This window comes from Neoarius graeffei, chromosome 14, assembly GCF_027579695.1.
Source record: "Neoarius graeffei isolate fNeoGra1 chromosome 14, fNeoGra1.pri, whole genome shotgun sequence".
NCBI lineage: Eukaryota > Metazoa > Chordata > Actinopteri > Siluriformes > Ariidae > Neoarius > Neoarius graeffei.
Window position 1 is genome coordinate 37,990,464 of NC_083582.1, and position 23,929 is coordinate 38,014,392.

At 42.6% G+C, this 23,929-nt stretch overlaps 1 protein-coding gene across 1 annotated transcript in view; it reads left to right on the plus strand.

Annotated features, from left to right (window-relative positions):
• reep3b (receptor accessory protein 3b) overlaps positions 1 to 23,660 on the plus strand; it is a 69,700-nt gene extending 46,040 nt beyond the window's left edge. Inside the window, exons 3-8 of the mRNA XM_060939598.1 lie at positions 12,890 to 12,966; positions 13,259 to 13,379; positions 16,334 to 16,447; positions 17,444 to 17,597; positions 19,226 to 19,362; positions 23,233 to 23,660. Coding sequence (XP_060795581.1) covers positions 12,890 to 12,966; positions 13,259 to 13,379; positions 16,334 to 16,447; positions 17,444 to 17,597; positions 19,226 to 19,362; positions 23,233 to 23,313 — 684 coding nt within the window. The 3' untranslated portion in view covers positions 23,314 to 23,660. The remainder of the gene's footprint in view (positions 1 to 12,889; positions 12,967 to 13,258; positions 13,380 to 16,333; positions 16,448 to 17,443; positions 17,598 to 19,225; positions 19,363 to 23,232) is intronic.
• Positions 23,661 to 23,929: the final 269 nt, after the last annotated feature.

Consider the following 23,929-nt stretch of genomic DNA (forward strand, 5'->3'; position numbering starts at 1 on the left):
AATCTGGACGTTGGTCTACGGTTTCTGAAACCTTTTGGCAACGGCACCTTGGAGTGATCTTTTGAAGCCAACTGCTCCTTTAGCAGACTGTAAAGGAAAGAACATAACTGAATTGATTATTTATGCTTTATTATCCATGTATTTTGACTGAAACCGATTCATGCAAACCCCATTCTGATGTATCTCATCTCAAAATGGGTGATGGTTTTGATTTGTGAAAGTGTTTTTGCCTTGTAGCTGGTCTCGTATTCTCGTTTGTTCTTTCTGCTTTCATTGCAGTATGTCTAATTATGCTTGCGCAATAATGATTTGTCTCTGCTCACAATTTCTTAGTTACCATTCATTTCGATTCCCAGAATATTTTGAGCAAAATGCACTACACCATATCTCATCTCATCTCATCTCATTATCTCTAGCTGCTTTATCCTTCTACAGGGTCGCAGGCAAGCTGGAGCCTATCCCAGCTGACTACGGGCGCAAGGCGGGGTACACCCTGGACAAGTCGCCAGGTCATCACAGGGCTGACACATAGACACAGACAACCATTCACACTCACATTCACACCTATGGTCAATTTAGAGTCACCAGTTAACCTAACCTGCATGTCTTTGGACTGTGGGGGAAACCGGAGCACCCGGAGGAAACCCACGCGGACACGGGGAGAACATGCAAACTCCACACAGAAAGGCCCTCGCCAGCCATGGGGCTCGAACCCGGACCTTCTTGCTGTGATGCGACAGCGCTAACCACTACACCACCGCGCCGCCCACTGCACCATATCTTAAAAATAAATACCTTTTTTATAGAAGTTTCCCCAAAAATTGGATTGATAACTGGGAAAATGATCAGAGAACACATCGTGCTGCAGCAGAACCCCAGGTGGTGTTTGTAACCAGAAATGAAGTTCCAGAGACGGCTAAAATGACCGTCTTCTGCGTCTGCTGTTATTCGAAAGCTACTGAAGAGCTCCTTTTAATGGTCATAATGTGGTTGTGTAACTGTATAATGTACTACATGTTGGACATTGTGTTCCAGTTATTGACCCCTTTTTAACTCCATGGGTTGTACAGGTTGAGACATCTGGTGTTCAGATGATGCAACTGCATGAGAACTGACTAATTGAGCAAATTATTTGACGTGCATAAATGCACAGCATCAAAACTGTACACGGTCACAATGTGCATTGTTACACTCATACAAGTTACCATTTAAAAAAAAAAAAAAAAGGATAATCGATGAAAATATCCAGAGCAAATAGGCTACAAAGATGGGAGACTGCACATTTTCTTCCGTTTCAGGTTTTATGGCAGCAAAGAAGGACATCATATCAGCTGTGCAGTCAGGAATTGTTTACCTACAGTGGCAATCGTGAAGGTGGCTTTTTAGCCGATTCTGCACAGTAAACGGAAAGGGAAACAAAAGGGTACGCTTTCAATGCAATCCTTTACAAATGGCTATTTTCACTGTTCAAAATGTTTGAACACATGCTGACCAGCATAGGAACGTGAATGTTGGTTAAGCCAAACATGTACTGATGTAGTTTTGTTTAATATTAAAAAAAACAAACAAAATAAACACTCAAAGCATTCTCCACTTAAGTATGTGACATGGGGGAGCAGGCGGCGCTTCCAGTCAGTGTCCGTTAATATTGGTTCAAAACATCTGCGCAAGTCATTCCAGGTTCGTGTGTCTGTTTGCTCAACTCCCCTTTTTATAGAGGACTTTCACTGATGTCACAGGTTTGTCTTTCGGGCAGCGTCTGCCGTATTGCCAGGCAAACAAAGAAACAGCCATGATGATTAATAATGAAAATCGAGACTACTGCAGTCAGTATAATCTCTCTCAAACCATTAAAAATGTATTTTATGCCATCAGATCGCGTTACATCCAAAAGCTGAAACATGCAGGCATCACAGATCCATACAAGTTACCTACAAATGTATTCATTGTTTATTCTGTGCACGTCTCTCTGTATGCACACATTTGTTCATTGCTCAAAATGGATTAAATGCAGAAAAGCGATTTTTGTTGTGCTTGAGTTTACATGTGACCAAAAATAAAGGTGGCTGCTTCTTAATTTACCCACAAATATATTTATTCCATTTGAAAAGTGTTCAGCAAACCAGCTACCAGATTTAAGACACTACGACATCCTGAACTATTTTGTATTTGGGATTTCTAAATACACTGAAGATGCTAAAGGCAGATGTCGGTATGTTGTTGTGGTATTTTTCCTAATAAAGAAAAATACCTTATGACAAGGGTAAGCTCAAATGTAGACTTCTAATAGTAATAAATAAGCCAGAGCCTAGCTCTAACATATTTTATGGTGTTTAGTCTCATCTACATCATCGGTACATACCAAACATGCCGCTAGTCTCACCGAGCATTAGGTCTAATAAAAAAAATATCGCCTCCAAAGCCCACATCCAGATCTCCATTTTAACGTTGCACACTAACCTGATGTGTTCTCCACACATGTGGGAATGTTTTTCTTCTCATTTAACTGCAGCTCGCCATTTTTCTCATCTTTCTGGGTTCGCCAGGAAGTGGTGAAAAGTTAACCAGGTTTATCTCCATGTCTGTTATTACATCCAAAAGCACTACAGGTCTCTGGCATTGTTCTTTTAGATGGAACTTTTGTGAGAAGGTAGCTCTGCCCTTCTCACGAGTGTAGTGTTTTATAGATTTTATGATGTTTATATTTGAATTATGGACATTTGTGGACTTTTTCCTTCTTTGATTAACTGCATGTATCACGGTAGCACCGCGAGACAAGGAGGGGCTATGAGAGACATTGAGCGCCTGCATGCATGCATGCATACACACTAGGGATCGACCGATATGTTTTTTTTTTTTTCAGGGCCGATACCAATTATTATGGAATTGGGATGCCGATAACCGATAAATGTAAACATTATAATTCACATGAAATTAAACATAGCACACACTGACACAGACCTTCATATCCATGAAATGTATGTTTAATTATAAAATTGAACATGAAATTTTGTGCAGGGAGATGCCAGCAGCATTTGTATCATAAAGTCAAACATTAGTTAGAATAAAATGAGAAATAAAATAATGATAAAATATTCACCAATAAAAAAATAAATCACTCCCTACTATATTACAGCTCACCATTTTCAGTGGAAAATAAATGAAAATACACTCTGGATTCTTTTACACTAAGAACTAAGTAAGACTTACCAACTTCAAGTAGTTTTTAAATAAATCAAGTGTAGGGAGCTGCCTGCAGCATTTTTTAAAAAGTAAAATCAAACATAAAGTAGGTGATCACTCCCTATTATGTAACAAGTAACCATCTACATTCTAATGCTTTTAATGCCCACGCCTAATATTCCCAATTTAGGAGGATTATATTATGGTGAAGGAAGCATTACATGTAGTTTCAGTGAGACTAGTTGGTTGTAGGCTAATTCAAGTGCTTCCTTCCGTAAGCTAAGTTTGCCTGGCTACACAGATGCAAATGGACAATTTTAATGAGTAGTAGATGAAGAATGTAAACATATAATGATGTGCTTTTGCAACTTGTGTGTTTGTGACTTATTGCGGCAAAAGCAGCGTGTCCTTACCTTGAAGTGGGATCTGCTTCTGCCTGAGTGCCCGTACGGCCGCCTTGAAACAGTTCACAGCGTTTAGCTACGTGTGTTGATTGGCTGTATCCCTTGTGCCGCTTCTGCCCGAGTGCCCGTACGGCCGCCTTGAAACAGTTCGGTGTTTAGCTACTTGTGTCGATTGGCTATATCTCTTGTGCCAAACAAATCAGATGTTGTGGTGGGCGGGACCGTGTTCTTGAACTCAGAGAGGCGAATGCAGGAAAGGACGTGCAGTGACAGTCGTGTTAGGAACGAAATGGCTGCAAAAAGGCATGTTATCAGCATATCGGTGGAAATTATGGCCGATACCGATAACCCTAAAAATGCAGAATATCGGCCCGATATATCGGCCAGGCCGATTATCGGTCGACCCCTAATACACACGCACACTACACACGTGCTACCCACATACACACAGCTTTTAAAGTTTGCCTACACTATTTGCAGCATGAAAGTTGTCTCCAGTTGACCTACAGCCCTCAGGTATGTGTTCCCAAATTCATTGTTCATTATGTTGTTACCCCCGTCATTAAAAATAATTAGCGCTTGTCGCGCTAATAAACAAACCAGCCATAACACAGATATTTCCGTGCCAAGTATTTAGTCTAACATCTCCGGCATCAGGGTGAGGTACCCACTCTCATGCAACATTTTACACCCATATAGCTGTTTAAATCTCCGGTTCATTCATGTGCACAAACGCCATACTCGCCTCATGTTTCCTCCATACTCTGTCACCATGGCTGTACTGCCAAACGGAAGCACGTGCCGCATTGGTAATATTTCTCCAATCATTGTGACTTTGGGTAAGGGGGAGGAAATTTGTGAAGGGGGTGTGAAAGTGCATGTTTTTTTTTTTTTGGGGGGGGGTGTTAAAGGAACAGTCCACCGTATTTCCATAATGAAATATGCTCTTATCTGAATTGAGACGAGCTGCTCCGTACCTATCCGAGCTTTGCGCGACCTCCCAGTCAGTCAGACGTGCTGTCACTCCTGTTAGCAATGTAGCTAGGCTCAGCATGGCCAACGGTATTTTTTGGGGCTGTAGTTAGATGCGACCAAACTCTTCCGCGTTTTTCCTGTTTACATAGGTTTATATGACCAGTGATATGAAACAAGTTCAGTTACACAAATTGAAACGTAGCGATTTTCTATGCTATGGAAAGTCCGCACTATAATGACAGGCGTACTAACACCTTCTGCGCGCTTCGACAGCGCACTGATATCTGAGCTCCGTATCAATGCACTGCCGAAGCGCGCAGAAGGTGTTAGTATGCCTGTCATTATAGTGCGGACTTTCCATAGCATAGAAAATCGCTACGTTTCAATTTGTGTAACTGAACTTGTTTCATATCACTGGTCATATAAACCATATGCACTTTCCACATTTTTTTTTTTTTTTGTATTATGTTTTTATTTTTCTGAAAAATGCTTGGTTTTCACCGAACCCGTCATCATATCGTATCGATATCGAGATATCTGGCATGAATATCGAGATATCTGGCATGAATATCGAGATATGAAATTTTGTCCATATCGTTCAGCCCTAGTGTCGGCTGAATTTGGCTCATAACCTTTGTGCCGGTTGTTGTCAAACACACAGCTTGCCAGGCAATACGGCCGCATAAACAAATCCGTAGTTGCGATGACGTCATGTGAAACTCGTCTATTCGGGGGGAAAAAGATCGGTGTGTTTTTGTGTACTCGTTCTAGCGTACGCCATTGTAAACATGCAGAGCACTTGATCAAAATACAGAAATGTTGGTAAGGCTAGTAATGTAATCAAAGCAAACATCACTGGGTGTTGTAGCAATGGAATATGCGGAGACTTGAATTACATTGCGCAAGCTTGCATCTCATTCACATAATAATAATAATAATAATAATAATGTTAAATTTATATAGTGCCTTTCAAAAAACCCAAGGACGCTTTACAATTATAGACAAGGAAAGAAAAAATAAATAATAAAATAAATAAATAGTAAAAAGTCCACCAAGTAGGGGTCAGGATGTAATTCTCGTGGTGTAGCGCGCGAAGACAAGTCCCACATCTCCAGCACCGACGCCGTCAGCAACATTGCTCGAACACCACGCCGTGGATCCACAAAGCGAGCAGAGAAGCTCCGCCACGCAGAGCACTGGTGTGTCCCAAACCGCCTGCACAGCCGCCGCGACACCACCGAGCAACATCGCTCGGAACATCACGCCAAGCGTTAAAGCGCAGAGCGCTGGACAACCACGATGTAAAATGAGCAACGAGCTCACTGCAGTCCACAGCTGGGAGCGCAGGCATCGCCCACGGCGAACCAAGGCCTGGAGGGAACCGACGCCCAAAACTAGGTCTGGATCTACACCACAATCGGCGGACAAAACACTCAAACATCAAACTACACAAACACACAGAGAAAAAATAGAAAAAGAAATAAAATAAAAAAGCTCCAGTGAGAAGCGGCAGCCAGAACGCGCACGACGTACTCTCAACCAGAAATGAAAAAAAAAATTGTACATTCTCCTTGTCGGAAATGCATTTAATTATAAGGCTAAGCCCATTTGATCATATTAATACTTCTAACTGCATTAAATTAACTTGTGAAAGAAGAAATTCCTGAGATGTTTCCTTTTTCAGATCAATGCACTTCGTAGCATCTCCATTTACCCTGGTGGTGGTAAATCATCTCCACCGACCCTGGTTTGAGAAACACTTTGTTGGTCTGCATTATCACTACACTTTTTTTTTTTTTTTTCCTCTTTTTTTCTCTCTCTCACACACACGCTTGCTTGTTTAGAGGAGAGAGAGAGATCAAGCGAGCTCAAAAGTTTCTTTAAAATGGTTATGTAAGTAGCTGTGTTATTTCTATAGTCTGGAGGGTATAACGCATGAACGAGAGGAGCCTGGGCCTACTTTAGTGCTGAGCTAAGCTGGATTTTTGAGCTAAATTGTGCTTCTCTCTGATCCTGCTGCATGTGAGCTTAATTACAGCCAAACTGAAAGTCCATGTTTAAAAAAAAAAAAGTTTCTTTCCACCCACAAGATTTTCTGGGACACCATAAAAGCATTGTGCAGGGTTGTTGTCAGCGAGGGGTATTGCTCAGTCTTGCTGAATGAGCTATAAACTTTAAATATGAATGTTTGTAGTGATACTCTGATTCACTCAGTGTTTCTGTTTTGGTTACAACTCTTAAATATATTTTTAAAAAAGTGTTGCCAGGCAAAACAAACCTCGCCCAGCAGCACTTATTTTATACCTATATGTTGATAATGGTAATATTTCTCAATCATCAGCTGTCAGGTTATAGTCCTATGAAAATCCATGACCTTGAGTTTGACATTTCAAAGTCATTCAAGGTCAAAGGTCTTGGTGGCAACTGAAAGCCCATATGAGACTTCTTATATGTTGATAATGGTAAACATCTGGCTATCATGAACCATTTTTTTAAAGATATTTTTTGGGCTTTTTCACCTTTATTGGATAGGACAGTGTAGAGACAGGAAATGAGCGGGGGGGGAGGGACCAGGAAACGACCCCGGGTCGGAACCAAACCCGGGTCCCCGGATCCATGGCACGGCGCCCCATCATGAACCATTTTAAAGTTAAAGCCCTTTGAAAACCCATGACCTTCAGTTTGACCTTAAATGGTCATGATGCCAAATGAAAGCCCATATGGCACTTCCTACAAGTTGATAATGGTAAATATCTGTCTACCGTCAACCATTTTCAAGTTACAGCTCTTTGAAAATCTGTGACCTTGAGTTTGACCTTTCAGGGTCACTCAAGGTCAAAGATCATGGTGCCAAATGAAAGGCCATATGGGAGTTCCTATCCGCTCATAATAGTAAACATCTGTCTATCGGCAACCGTTTTTGAGTTATAATGGAAAATGGTGTTTTGACCGAAAGGTTGACCTTTCCGGTGACCTTCACCTTGACCCGATTTTACCCCTAAAATTTAATCAGGTAATCTACGGACCATTGCCCACCTACCCTGAAAATTTGAAGTCAATCGGTGCAACTGTCTAGATGCTAGATTGTTAACAAACAAACCACACTGATTAGGCAAAGGGCATGGATCACAAACTATACCAACTCCTTGTTAGTACAGTGGACAGTATCTACACCTGTCATGCAGAAAACCAGGGTTCAATTCCCTGATTCACTACTTTAGGTGGCAATGGTGCCTCAACTGTTAAGGCTCTGGATTAATAATCAGAAGGTCAGGGGTTCGAGCATCAAACTGCCACTGCTGAGCAAGACAATTAACTCTCTCTGCTTTGGGGCACTGTATCATGGCTGACCCCAGCTTCCTAACAAGCTGGAATATGTGAAGGAAGGCACTTCACTGTTCTGTAATGTATGTGATTTAAAGTTTGCTTCTTCTAAAACTTCTTTCACAGTGGGACCTACAGCTATGCGAGTCATGGATGCAGACCTCCTTTAACTTTGGCTGCATTCACATACACTCACAGGCTGAACTGATCGTTTCAGGGCTGTGTGGACATAAAAATCCGATCTTTTCAAATCAGGGTCGAGTCATGGGAAGCCATGGCCTAATGGTTGGAGAAGCAGCTTTGGGACCAAAAGGTTGCCGGTTCGATTCCCAGGACCAGCAGGAATGGCTGAAGTGCCCTTGAGCAAGGCACCGAACTCCCAACTGCTCCCCAGGCTGTTTGTGTGTCGCTCTGGATAAGAGCGTCTGCTAAATGCCATTAATATAATGTAATGCAGATCAGATGTGTATCTGATTCGCGGCCATGTGCGATGATGGTGGTCAAATCGGAATTTGCGTGGCTTTTTGCCTATATGCTGAGCAGTGTCCTTTTTATTAGCCAACACCGGAAGCATGGCAAAACAACAATGTAGGAGAGCTAGAATAGCTGTGGAAATGGCAAAAGCTATCCGTCTGGCTTTTGTGACGAAGGAATGGTCAGAAAACTCGTGAAATTCAATTTCGGTCCGACGCTAAATCTGATTTTAATGAGATTTAAAACCACAGACAAATGTGGCTTCACACTGTTGCTGTTCACACTGCAAAAAAACTTCCATTGAAGTCAGATACCTTCCCTTGGTCTCTCTCTCGCTCTCTCACTCACACACAAATCAGATTTGAGCTGCCTGACTTCACCGGTCACATGCAGCAGTGGCAAATTAACGAGGGGAGCACAGTTTTAGGTTCCAGATGTTTATGCCATTCTGTAAAATGTTAAGCGTTCAAATGGAAAGTACATTTCAGTAAACGTAGGCTGAATTTAACTGGCACTGGAAAACAGAGTAAAGAGCATTCGACCACTAAAGCAGTTTTTTAAACTCTCCAAACACATCCTGACTGCGGTCACACTCGTCTTTGAGAGCAGACTGAATGGCAGACCAGTAATTCAGGGACTCTCTTCAAATCATGTCCAAAATAGCCCAGACAAATTATGCTTTGTGCTCAGGCCCTTCTATCCCCCCACTTAAAACGTGGTAGTTGCCAGAGTATGGGTTTTTGCTGAACTTTAAAAGCAGTTTAACCTTTGGTTTTCTTCGTGCATAATAATAATAATAATTTTTTGACAATAGTAAAGCATGTTTAATGATTTCTACATTGGTTGAACAGAGTGTAGTGTTTTGTATGCACGGGCTAGCTGCAGAACCAGATTATTTCTAAGCCTGGTTTTTAGAGGAGCCGTCAGCGTGAGTCCTCAGGCGGGGTTGGACAGGAAAGGAATGCTTGTGTTGGATGGCGGCCCACAGCTGCAGCTCTCGAGCACTGTTCTCTCACGTTCCCCCTCCTGTAAGGTAAAACACTCTCTCTGCTTCTGCTTACATCCCACATACCTCTGTAATGAAATCCGGGTAATTGCTGACTGGTGAATGTCCGGAGGATTACGACGAGGACGGGGGGGGGGAGAAAAAGACCACCAGACCTAATTGAGGTCATATTCTTATTGTTGCTGTTAGCAGTGAGAAGCAGAACAGACATTTTCATGTGCCTGCATGATGGCAAGCTGATTTTCAATTGATACCTCGTCACCAGCACACAACAGCAATTCCCTTGGGCTGATGCAATCCGTCGATCACTCTCACACCCAGAGCAGGTTCACGACGAGGTCAGCAATTAAATGTGGTGATGCCTGTCAGGCTGGTGACGCGGCCTGCGAAATAGATTCATTTTTGCTTTGTTCAGCCAAGCTGAAAATATCACCTAATACTTCAGAGAGGCTCAGCCCAAGGCTGGGGCGGGGGGGGGGGGAGAATCACATGATCGTCTGCACTACCTTTTGAAATTGAAACGCTAAGGAGCTCTGTGAAAGCCTGCTGCTGCTCCGAGCTGAGACAAGGTACGCAAGGCAGAGCATACAAAACAGGCCCTGTCACACCACAAAAGAGAGAGCTGGAGAGATACTAAGGGGGAATGACAAGGACTGGGAGAAAATGAATGAGAGCCCGAGAACAGGGATGGAAATTAGTCATGGCCGTAATGATTTTCTGTTACACTTGACTGTGTTCCATCTCGTGCCAGGAGGAGACGTGTGATTGGATTTGCGTTAGGAAGCCACTCTGTGTGATTAGGCGTTTGCCCACGCTGAATGTAAAGGAGCTTGTAAGCAGGCCAGGTTTTTAATATTCTGAAATTTGGACTCTCGACTCCGATGGCTGCAATTCTGAGAAGTGACGAGTTGTGAAGGAGTTCTGTGTTAAGGCAAAGTTCATATCTTTAGCGACTTTATGTTCACGATTGCACATATTGCGCATTCATCTGTGCAGCGATTGGAAAAATCCCGTAGTATTAACATTTTCAAGATGCCATAGCGGATTTGTTTTATTCCTTACTTATGCAAATAACCTGGAAGACGTGTAGAACATGATTTTAAAAACAAGCAGTGGATTAGATTGTGGTACAAGTGTATTGTCACTGCGGGAACCTGTTTGGAAAATGCATTTCTTCTGCCGGTCATTTTAGGCGCGCTACAGGCCAGCGCTGATCCCGTGGGTGGAGCTTCGTGAACTTGGGTGAAAATTTGGTTGACTAGTAATACATGGTAATCTTACCCATGTACGTTGCAGCACAATGCAGTGTTCCCCTTAGGTTCTGAAAAATATATTCTCCACTTTTTTCCTTTTAAAAATCAAGTCAAAGAAGTATTCACTTTTTCTTAGTTACCGACATAAAGTGGACTTAATACAGGTTTATACCAAGCATTCAAACACTTGTACAGGTACAGCTCGGCCTCTCCACTACATATAAAATTTGGGCTCCGCTCCAGACTCTAATAAGAGAGACTTGGTTTTGGGCCCCATGTGCACCATCAACTAAAATTAAACCTCTTTAGTTTGAGCTTACTGAAGGTTATTTTAGCAGGGAATTATTCAAAAGAGGTATTAGGACTCCGTTTAGCCTTTACTTCAACACAAATCTTGATTTACAATTGAACAGAGTTGGAGAGTCTCGGAACAACCAACCGTGAAGGAATCCGAATTTCCCGTCGACTTACGAACCGAACACAGAATGACACCACGGTTTTTGTCATACATTAGCCATGGGGACTCAACATGCCACGAAACATGGCTCCCTTCAGTCGCTTGTCGGCTGACAGCACTTTCACTTTGGGGGGGGTTAAACCGACCCCTGTATTACTAACATTCAGTGCGTTTACATGCACATAGAGAAAATCGAATTTCTGCCGTTGCTCGACTGAAATCGAAGTTCTAAATGCCATGGAAGCACCTTAGCTAGGCTGAAATCGAACCGAACTTGATTTCTCGTAATCGAGCTACACGACCTAGATTATGCGATTTTAGCCGAGCTACTTAGTGCATGTAAACCCTATCGAGCTACGTAGTCGAGCTACTTACTTCAGCACTGCCCCTTCCGGAAGTGATGAGTGACGAGACCACAAGCGGGAAACACAACAGCCTCGGTCGGCATGACAACGAATCATGACAACGGCATGAATCTTTTCTTTTTGTGGCATTGTTTGCACTGTTAAAATTTAGCTCACTTACTGTAGTACAGCTGTTGCATAGCTGTGAATTGTGTACATAAACAAGTCACTGTATTTGTGTGTGTGTGTGTGTGTATGTGTATATATATGTCCAACATCTGAAGAATGTCAATAAAAACAAAACAATTGAACTTTTTGTGTGTTTATTAAGACATAAGTTAAATTGTAAGAAAAAAAAAATTTTTTGTAAGCAAAAAATGGACTTTAGAAAAATATACAAATGTGCAAAATAAGTTGTCTTACAAAACAGTGGTCTGCGCAGGACAGTTTGTAGCCATACAGTCTGTTAGAGCAAGCCTAACAGCTTGAGCACGGAACTTGTGAACACGGAACTGCCAGTGTTGCCAGATTGGGTAGTTTCAAGTGCATTTTGGTGGATTTGAACATGTTTTGGGCTGGAAAACGTCAGCAGTATCTGGCAACACTGCTGATAACTTTGTTTATACTCTTGAATAGCTCTTCATGACGACAACCGGAAGTGTACCAACACATGGGGTGTGTAGCGCCACCTGTGGCTTGGGTGCACAATGTACCTCACACAATAGCTCGATTTCCTTGTGTGCATGTAGGATTGGATTTCTCTGGCACCCCTGCTGGGACCCTTAGCTCGATTACCGACAGTAGCTCGATTTGGATGTGCATGTAAACGCACTGACTGTCCGATGTTCTCGGGGACAGTCAGGGCTCTGAGTGTGCCTCCCCCGTGCCTGTTTCAGCCCTTAAATCTTCAGTGCATAAAGAAGACTGCGCAAAGAAATTTAATCACGCAGAGATTATTACACCCCACCACACCAGACTGATTTAAGACCCATTGAGGGTGGTCAAAAGCTTGGCACTCATTTTAGTCACTGTGTAATCGATATATATATATATATATATATATATATATATATATATATATAATATATAATATATATATATATTTTTTTTAATGAGTCACAAGCACATGCTCATTGTTTACACTCTGGCTTCCCGCCGTCTCTTCGCTGCAGTTGGATTTCAGTAAACTGAGGGATTTGTGGAGGGATTTCTAGAAAAGATGACTTATGATAAAGATGACATGCATTCATCACTGCGACGACTGCTAGTAATTTTCTCTTCATCACTGATGGATTACGTTCGTCAACGACGAGCGTGACAAGCGCAGCAGGGACCCTGACAATGCCTGAAAAACACCATTTACGAATGGTCTTTTATCTATTTTTGCGCATGGATATGTACATTCTGAATCTCTTCATACTCACTCCTAAGTCTTTTTTTTTTTTTTCACGTGTTCCTCTTCTGCGCAGGTCCGCTGGATGATGTATTGGATCGTGTTTGCACTTTACACGGTAGCAGAAACCATCGCCGACCTCAGCATAGCCTGGTAAGACTGGCAGGGCACTAATCACACGTTAACCTCGCGTGACTCTAATGCCTCATTTGCCTGATTTTGTGTGTGATTGGTGTCAAACCAAACAAACAAGTCGTTATATTTTCGGGACTTGCCAGTGCCGTCCCAGCTCGGAGCATCCAGGAAGACGATCTGACTTTAATGAAACGAAGTTGCCTTTTTAATCTGCGATCACTGAAATCAGTCTGTTGTTGGAATACACACTGTAATTATTTTGTCTGATTTTAACAGGATGCAATTTGTCTCTGTGTATTTGTGTATGAAGGTTTCCGCTCTATTATGAAATAAAGATCGCTTGTGTGATCTGGCTCATGTCTCCCTACACTCGAGGAGCCAGTGTAATCTACAGAAAGGTCCTGCATCCTCTACTGACTTCAAAAGAAAGGGTAATTGTGCTTTTTAATTCACTTGAATTGCTGCACCTGATGGTTTATATCCCAGATATTAGTGTTGTCATCTCATCTCATTATCTGTAGCCGCTTTATCCTGTTCTACAGGGTCACAGGCAAGCTGGAGCCTATCCCAGCTGACTACGGGCGAAAGGCGGGGTACACCCTGGACAAGTCGCCAGGTCATCACAGGGCTGACACATAGACACAGACAACCATTCACACTCACATTCACACCTACGGTCAATTTAGAGTCACCAGTTAACCTAACCTGCATGTCTTTGGACTGTGGGGGAAACCGGAGCACCCGGAGGAAACCCACACGGACACGCGGACAACATGCAAACTCCGCACAGAAAGGCCCTCGCCGGCCACGGGGCTTGAACCCGGACCTTCTTGCTGTCAGGCGACAGCGCTAACCACTACACCACTGTGCTGCCCTAGTGTTGTCATTAGATAATAAATTTATATTAATAGTCTTTTAACTGGGAATAAGTGTGACCTCCTGATGTATATTTGAATATTTTTACTGCCTTGTCAGTACTGACGTAGCACAGTGTGGTGTCCCCATAGCGGGAATACAATTATTTCATAGTTTGCTTCCTGTTAGTGTGAATATGATGACTGTAATTTAATAGCTGTATCCGTTAATGTAGTTCTGCCTCATACTTCCGTAATTGCATGAAATGTGAGTTTGTCCTTACAGGCAGTTTTTAAAAATCTTATTCATAAATCCATAAGTCTGATACTGATAGTTAGTGAACCCATAACCATTTGTACATGCAGGGAGTACAGTCTACGCAAACCTTCAATTTAACTACGCTCACCAGCCACAGCTGCCCAGTTTTGGTGATCCTCAGATTCCTGTTCTCGACTCTCAGCAGTGGAACCCTGCTTTTGTATCTCCTCCTCCGTTTCAGTGTTGGACATGGTGTTCGTTCCGAGATGCTTTTCTGCTCACCACGGTTGTAAAGGGTGATTTTCAATGAGTTACCTGGCAGCTCAAACCAATCTGGCTATATAATTTTCTTCTGACCTCTCATCAGCAAGACCCACAGAACTGTCGCTCACACAATGTTTTTTGTTTTTCACACCATTCTATGCAACCTCGAGAGATTTGTGTGTGTGTGTGTGTGTGTGTGTGTGTGTGTGTGAGAGAGAACCCCAGGAGATCAGCAGTTTCTGAAATACTCCAACCAGTCCATCTGGCACCAAAAAAAAAAGTCCATGGCCAGTGAGATACTTGCTGAGAGAATTTTTCTGACATTTGATGAACATGTCCAGCGTCTGCATGATTTTGTACATCGTTTTGCTGCCAAATAATTGGCTGATTTGGATAATTAATGATTTAACGTGGCGGCACGGTGGTGTAGTGGTTAGCGCTGTCGCCTCACAGCAAGAAGGTCCGGGTTCGAGCCCCGTGGCCGGCGAGGGCCTTTCTGTGCGGAGTTTGCATGTTCTCCCCGTGTCCGCGTGGGTTTCCTCCGGGTGCTCCGGTTTCCCCCACAGTCCAAAGACATGCAGGTTAGGTTAACTGGTGACTCTAAATTGACCGTAGGTGTGAATGTGAGTGTGAATGGTTGTCTGTGTCTATGTGTCAGCCCTGTGATGACCTGGCGACTTGTCCAGGGTGTACCCCGCCTTTCGCCCGTAGTCAGCTGGGATAGGCTCCAGCTTGCCTGCGACCCTGTAGAAGGATAAAGCGGCTAGAGATAATGAGATGAGATGATGTGAACATGTCCAGCGTCTGCATGATTTTGTATATCGTTTTGCTGCCAAATAATTGGCTGATTTGGATAATTAATGATTTAACGTGGCTGGTGAGTGTATATGAAGGTAGAATTTTAAAAAATAATAACAATTTTTAAAACTTGGTAGGTTTTTATTATACCCCCGCTTTGAAGGAGCGGGATATACTGGTTTACCTTTGTCCGTCCGTCCGAAACGCCCTTTTTCTCAGCAACTACAAATCAGTCACTTGGTACCAAACTTCAGCTTGGGGTTCTATACCGTGTATACCACTTTCAGGTCTGTTGCACATCGACTTCCTGTTTACCGACTAAATGCATTTACGAAATTTGTAGGGTGGATTTACAAAATTTTCGTAACATTTTTCTCAGTAACTACAAATCACAGCTGCTTGATATTTGGTAGCTAGCTTCAGCTTGGGGTTCTATACCGTGTATAGCGTTTTCAGGTCTGTCGCACATCGACTTCCTGTTTACCGACTGAATGCATTTACGAAATTTGTAGGGTGGATTTACAAAATTTTCGTAACATTTTTCTCAGTAACTACAAATCACAGCTGCTTGATGCTTGGTAGCGAGCTTCAGCTTGGGGTTCTATACCGTGTATACCATTTTCAGGTCTGTCGCACATCGACTTCCTGTTTACCAACTGAATGTATTTATGAAACACAGGGTGGATTTTGACGCTATTTCAAGAAGCAAAATGCTGTTTCAAAATGACCGTTTACCAGGATGCTATTTGAAATCCCTGGGGAGAGACACTGCTGTTTACTTACTGGTTTCAGGGTTAATTATTTGTTGAAGTCAACGTTCATAATAAGTGTCCTATTCCTTCGATTGCTTGCGTTCTGATCTAAGCAAGAGCTGGGCAAGAGGGGTTACATAAGTGAGCAGTAGCTCACCGTTGAGCTTGTTTTTTTTTTTTTATTAATGAAATGTTTTAACAGATCATATTAGTAAGATTTGTTCAAGTTAATGTATTGTTTTATAATTGAGGTGTAGGAGTATACTGAATTGTCAGCTAAATAAATCTCTCCACTGTATATACTGCAAAGGAATTTAGAAGACAAGGTTTTAGGACAGTCAGGTTTACAAGATTCTCCCTTCAGCCCACCTGAGATTTATGTCCTGATTTTTATCTGCCATCTTGTTGTGAATCTGCCTGTACGAACCTCCTAACCTTCACTTTGTTTTTGCTTCAAGGAAATCGATGACTACATTGTTCAAGCTAAAGAACGCAGCTATGAAACAATGCTTCACTTCGGCAAGCAGGGCCTAAGTATAGCAGCTACCGCAGCTGTCTCTGCAGCTGTCAAGGCAAGTGACAAACTGCATGACTGTGTGTGTGTGTGCGCGCGCGCGCTCGTGCGCTACAGCTCATCACTCGGTGTGTTTTGTGTAAATGTATCTGGGGTTTCTGTGGGCGTACGTGTTTGTAGGCCGCTGTTCTGCCGCTTTGGTTTTGGTTCTATTAGTTACGCGTGTAGGGTTGCCCCTTAGTATGGAATTTCAGACACATTTATTTCCTTAACGTTTTGGCTCCCTTATTGCAATATAAATCAAAACGATATGGAATTCGCAGCAGCCCCAAAGGGTTGAAATAAAGCACACGGATATCTGTTCGTAAGGAGAAAACATCTCCGAACATGGAAGTCTGAAATCAGCTGATGTCTTGATTTTAAAATTGGAGCACATCTGGGTTTTGTTGTTGTTTTTTTGAATAGAGGATGAAGTGCCAGAAGGGAGCAGGAACCTTTTTCAAAATGGAGAATTCCCATATTGTCTAAGCATTGTGATGTTTTTATGTCTTCTTCTTCTTCATCATCCTTATTTCACACTATGCTCGTCTTCTCCTTTTTGGATCCTAACCCTCGTTTCGATCTCTCTCTCTCTTTTTTTTTTTGTTTTTTCCTCCCTCTTCACCTTTTACTGACACATGTCTGATAGGAACTCTGCCTTCCTGCCGTCTCCAGTGGAGGTAATGGTATCCAGTTTACAGCATGGGGAAACGAAGCGTCATTTTAAACACATCTTTTAAAGTGTTTCAAACTGATTCACACATGGTGTTAACCACTAATGATCTCTCCATCACGGCGCACGCTACGTCTGCTCAGTACATATTTCTGTCTTTCTTGTGGTCTCCCATAAGCACACTAGCAACAGGTCTCCATTTGTGTCGCACATTTACACTTTGGGTTACACGTTTTGAAACGTTCATCCGCATGCATGCTGTTGCGTATGTGATCGTAGTGCAGTCGTATCAAGGTCCGCATGTGATGTTTGTTTTAATATTCTTATGTTTGCTCTCCTCAGGGACAGGGTGCCATCACGGAGAAGCTGAGAAGTTTCAGCATGGCCGACCTCACCCAGATCCCGCAGGATGACGGGGGCGGCGAGCAATACCCGTCCTACTCCAGCTGCAATCCCGCCAGGAGAGCAGTAGGCTCCACCCAGCACGACGGAGCCGGTACGGTTATCTCCGCTTACTGTAAATGCCGGCTTAATGATTATCGTGCCACTCTCCAAACAAAGCCCTGTGTTAGTCCTCTGGTTCAGAGCACTGAGTATTGTTTGCCCCATGCTCGCTGGTCTGCTCTCTGCTGCCTTGAGGATTAATTAGTGCCACTTCTGTAGGTGGTAAATATGAACCGTCTTGCTTGACTAAATCCTAGCCTTGTCTAGCGTGAAGGAGAACACGCTGTCTGCAGAACGGAAAAGCCCACTGTGCTCTTGCTGACTCCATTTTGCCTGCATCCAACAAGTTCATTGTTATCCGCTCCCAGCTCTTTGCAGCGAACAGAATGGATTTTGTATTAGTCTCAAGCCGTAGAGGATAATAAAGCAAAGGCGGCACGTTCAGAGCAAGAAAGCTTGGCGTTTTGTGAGAATTTGCGGGGGTTGGGGGGGTGCCGTGAGCCGCCGTTTGAGCAGAATACCTAATGCACTCTATCTCGGTATGCTAATGCGCTAGTCACATTTGAAATTCCACCGGCATCCAGGTCATTTTCATCTCATCTGCGGCGGAGCCACAATAAAGCGAGTCACTTCAAAAATGCCACCGCCAGAAAGAGACGGCCAAGGTTGTCCACTGATGAAGCGAGCCGCTAATTGTAGGGTTTTTTTTTTCCTTCTTCTTTTTCTCCATTTTGAAAGATGACTGAGAAAACAAAAGCGGCTGTGTCATTCAGTCAGCGCTCATTAACAGCCCTGTTTTTGGTGTTTGTAAAGGAATGGGGTCAGCTGAGGGAACAGTCAAAGTGGCAAGTGAAGTAGCTCTCTTTGTTCTTTGATTCAGGCGCTCTTTCTCGTCTCCCTTTTCCTGCGGTCGGTCATATGAGGCCTGAGATGTTGCGACCATTCAGGGCTGAGTGCTACCGCCTCTTGTTGGATTAAAGCCCTGAAAATGGAGCACTACAGAACATGGCGTTTTAAACGTGACCGGTTATCTCTGACCTGGTGTGTGTTTGTCAGCACATGGTTTCTCAATCACTTGGCTGCATCTGAAGTATTCTTATAAACACACTGATTACAGACCTCGTGACTCGGTTGTGTATTGTTTGAGCCCAGAAAGCAAAAATAGCTATGCAAAATGGACAGCGTGTCTACCATAGTCAGAGGAAGTTGTTCTGGTTCACTAATGGAAAACATTTGTTGGGGTCTGCAGTTGCAGTCAGACAAAGGAAGCTCAAAGGCGAGACTGGGGCAGTTGCTGTGTCTCTTCTGCCCCCATGTGGTCAAATGTGACACTGACACACACAAGTTCACTGCCTGCTTTCTGGCTTTGCTGTTGGATTTGCAGTATGGTGAGAGACGAGCGGAGTGTCCCGGCCTGCGCCGATGTAAATTCGCCGGACGGACACGCGGCACACTGGCACAGGCTGGCGCTCCAGAGTCTCGATTGCACTCGGAGAAAGCTGTGCCAGGAACAGCCTGAGACAAGGACAAAGGGCTCTCTCTTTCTCTCTGTGTGTTTTTATCTTTTTCCTTTTCTCTGAATCTAGGTACTCTTGATGTTGACTTTTTTTTTTTAATTCTCTGTATTTCTGTACTATGTGCTAACCAAGCTTCTACTGCGTATGTATTTCTCCCTCTCAGACTATTACAAGGACACTGAGGATGAGCAAGTTGATGATGAGAACGAGGGGGTGTTCTCCGAAGATGAAGCTGTAACTCAGCGAGGCCTCAGGCGATCTCAAAGCACCAAAATCTCACGCTCCAAACTTCGAAAAGATGTACGTATGTAAAAAATTGGAATAAGGTGCAAAAAGAGATGAAGTTACCCAGCTGTTTTTGGCGCTCTGCTAGAAGTAAATATTAGGGATCGACCGATATGTTTTTTTTTTTTTTTTTTTTTTCAGGGCCGATACCGATTATTATGGAATTGGGATGCCGATAACCGATATGTGCAACCGATAAATGTAAACGTTATAATTCACATGAAATTAAACATAGCACACACTGACACAGACCTTCATATCCATGAAATGTATGTTTAATTGTAAAATTGAACATGAAATTTTGTGCAGGGAGATGCCAGCAGCATTTGTACAATAAAGTCAAACATTAGTTAGAATAAAATGAGAAATAAAATAATAATAAAATAAATATTCACCAATAAAAAAATAAATCACTCCCTACTATATTACAGCTCACCATTTTCAGTGGAAAATAAATGAAAATACACTCTGGATTCTTTTACACTAAGAACTAAGTAAGACTTACCAACTTCAAGTAGTTTTTTAAATAACAAATCAAGCGTAGGGAGCTACCTGCAGCATTTTTTAAAAAGTAAAATCAAACAAAGTCGGCTATCACTCCCTATTATGTAACAACTTAACAAGTAACCATCTACATTCTAATGCTTTTAATGCCCAAGCCTAATATTCCCAATTTAGGAGGATTATATTGTAGTGAAGGAAGCATTACATGTAGTTTCAGTGAGACTAGTTGGTTGTAGGCTAATTCAAGTGCTTCCTTCCGTAAGCTAAGTTTGCCTGGCTACACAGATGCAAATGGACAATTTTAACAAGTAGTAGATGAAGAATGTAAACATATAATGATGTTGTGCTTTTGCAACTTGTGTGTTTGTGACTTATTGCGGCAAAAGCAGCGTGTCCTTACCTTGAAGTGGGATCTGCTTCTGCCCGAGTGCCCATACGGCCGCCTTGAAACAGTTCACAGCGTTTAGCTACGCGTGTTGATTGGCTGTATCCCTTGTGCCGCTTCTGCCCGGGTGCCCGTACGGCCCCCTTGAAACAGTTCACAGCGTTTAGCTACGCGTGTCGATTGGCTATATCTCTTGTGCCAAACAAATCAGATGATGTGGTGGGCGGGACCGTGTTCTTGAACTCGGAGGCGAGTGCAGGAAAGGACGTGCAGTGACAGTCGCGTTAGGAACAAAATGGCTGCAAAAAGGCATGTTATCGGCATATCGGTGGAAATTATGGCTGATACCGATAACCCTAAAAATGCAGAATATCGGCCGACCCCTAGTAAATATACACAGTGCTGTTTTTGTTTTCCAGTTGGATGAAGTGATCTAGCACTTAACATCAGAAGTAAACCGGTTGTAGCTTTCCTTTTTCTACTCACCTTAAATTTGAGTTCAGTTTTTTTTGCCCCCCCCCAGGTCCAGATTGAAAATGTACAGCTCTACTTGTATGTAGTTATTGAATCTTTTTATAGCTGTTATGTAATATTTTTATAGCGCTTTTTTAAAAATAGTTATTAAAGGAGAACTGAAGTCATTCTTAACGTGTTATTCAGTTACGTTTTCGGTTTTAGTAACCTTATATCGTGACTCGTATTGGCAACTAATCGCAATTCAATATTATACTTATCGGCCTATTAGGTTTTTAGCCGTGTTGAATTTAGTGCGTTTGGTCCACAGCAGGCGTCGCTTATCCGTGCGATCTTCACGAGACTTGTCCGAGACTTCAAAATGTGAAGTGTCGGTGCCGCCATTTTGAAAACTGTTTTCCAAACGAAGTATTGCATAAAAACGAGTTTAAATGACGATTACTGGCTACTTCTTTTCAAACTTTCCTGATTGCTATCGAAACAAACAAAACTTCCGGCTTGATTACATCAGCATTCGAAAGAGGGCGCGCGCGTCTTTTGACAACATTGGCAGATGTCGGTCACTTTGATTTCTGCTGTATGCTTTACTTCTGTCCTATGATGTTTCGCACAGGCCTCAACCAATCTCTTTTACAGCCATCGCTTTGACATATGGAGATATTTTATATATCTCATATTTTAAACACTCATAACTTGCTATAGCAGTGACAAAACAGCTATCAAAATGCATTCCAATATTTAATAAAATGAGAGAGAATTTTGATTAAAAATTTACCTTCGGTTCCCCTTTAAACTTGTCTACTTTTTACAAAGATCACCAGTTTTAAAGCACACAGATGAAAAAACAGCTGTAGGTGATATACCCGCTGTATATAATTAAGTTATTCCATGAAATGAAGTCGTACATGAGCTGATATGCGCCTCGTCGGCTATAAGCCACGTACATCAAGATTGAGCGGGATAACGGTTTTATTCTATCCACATTCACTGGATTTTGAGAAACGGAGCATTTTTTTTTTTTTTTTTTTGTGAATTTGATAAATAAAAACTTTACAAAACATCCGACAAAATCACTTCTGCTTAGAATGTAAATAAACCGATGAAATGACAGGAGAAATTTGTGAAAAATGCGATGATAATTCTTGAAAAAAAAAAAGGATACGTTCTTACCATGAAATACTTTCATTCCATATTTTGCTGCTTATTTTTTATTTTTTTTTTAATTTCGTCCTCGGTTGGTTCAACATTTTGTTTTTCTCCACTCACGGTATATGAACTGATAGCCTAGTAGTAGAGTAGCTAATCGGAGCATGCAATTGCCCATATCTGGTGAATGTGGATTGAATAAAAGCAGATATAAAGCTAGATCTAGCTTTCATGGTCATGTTTATTATTTTTATGTCTCGTATGTTAAATTGAATGCATTAATTCATTAAAATATTTCTATAGCAGTTGCTTTTTAGACACTTGGTATGATATTTCAGTGGAATCTTTAAATGCCTTTTTTTTTTTTTTAAAGTATTAAATTTTGGGAGAAACCAGACGTTTTAAAATGAAACTGTAATGTTACTTGGAGTTTGGATGCATGCAAAGAAGAAACGCATTTCGCTACAGGAAAGTCTGTGGTTTTCATATCTGTGTGTAGGAGAGAATTTCCCCAGGTGAAGGTTTTTCCCAGACCACCACACGTGTGAAGTACTTTGACTCAGCATGAAAAAGTACCATATTACCACAAATCTTTTAAACAAGCGATTCTGAAACCATTGACAGGAAAGTGTCAGGCATCGTGTTCTAAAATATAAGCGCTTACCCGGATCCAAATGCAGGCAGTCCGTCACACGACGGAGTTGGGAAGTTTCTCGTTTCTCATCTCATCTCATTATCTCTAGCCGCTTTATCCTTCTACAGGGTCGCAGGCAAGCTGGAGCCTATCCCAGCTGACTACGGGTGAAAGGCGGGGTACACCCTGGACAAGTCGCCAGGTCATCACAGGGCTGACACACAGACACAGACAACCATTCACACTCACATTCACACCTACGCTCAATTTAGAGTCACCAGTTAACCTAACCTGCATGTCTTTGGACTGTGGGGGAAACCGGAGCACCCGGAGGAAACCCACGTGGACACGGGGAGAACATGCAAACTCCGCACAGAAAGGCCCTCGCCGGCCCCGGGGCTCGAACCCAGGACCTTCTTGCTGTGAGGCGACAGCGCTAACCACTACACCACCGTGCCGCCCAAGTTTCTCATTTAAATGTATAAAAGCAGGATTTTATAATGAGGCTAAAATGTAATCCTGCAACTAGGGACTTTTTAGAGAACCACCATATCAAGAAACATCTTGTCCAATGTAGAAAATATCTTCTGTTCTTTTAAACAAGTTGTGTTTGGCTGTAAGCGTCCGTCTGGATGTGGAGATTATAAGCATGGGGGGGGAAGGGACAGTGCTGATTTTATTTAGTAAAAAAAATAAAAATAAAGGTGGCTGTTTGTAACTCGTGGTCCTGTATGTGTCACAGCCTCGTTATGGATCTCTGAAGATTAAAGGGAGGCGGCGGCCTGCGCTGAACACCATGACGTATATCAGCACTGACCAGTGACTACTGATCCTGGAGGGCTTTATCTACAGAAGCCTAATGAGTGTTAATATTCTCCTGTCTTCTTAATGGCTGTGGGTTCTTTCATCATTCGCGCCGAAAATCCAGTAGGTTTTTAACGCGACACTATTTATTTCTGAACTCCCTGAGTTAAGCAAACGACACGAGCTTGTATATTTGTAAGAATATTGTGACAGAAATGTAGTGTGAGTGCTTTATATTGAGGTATTTCACCTGACGTCACAGGGTCACGTGACGCCCCGGTGTCCGCCATTTTGGACATCAAAACTAGCTAATGTCAACAACAGTAGCTGGTATGTTACTGTAGCAATGTTTACGTTCAGTCATTTGGATGACTGTTAAAACCTTTCAGTCTCAAGTTTTTCCTTTACTGGATTTAGTTTACTGAGCTAGCTCGGGCAGGCTGGGAGCTAGCGCGCGCCGGCCGGCTAGCGCGCGCTAGCTCCCAGCTTGCCCGAGCGCGCTAGCTCCCAGCCTGCCCGAGCTAGCACGCTAGCTCAGTAAACTAGTAAATCCAGTAAAGGAAAAACTTGAGACTGAAAGGTTTTAACAGTCATCCAAATGACTGAACGTAAACATTGCTACAGTAACATACCAG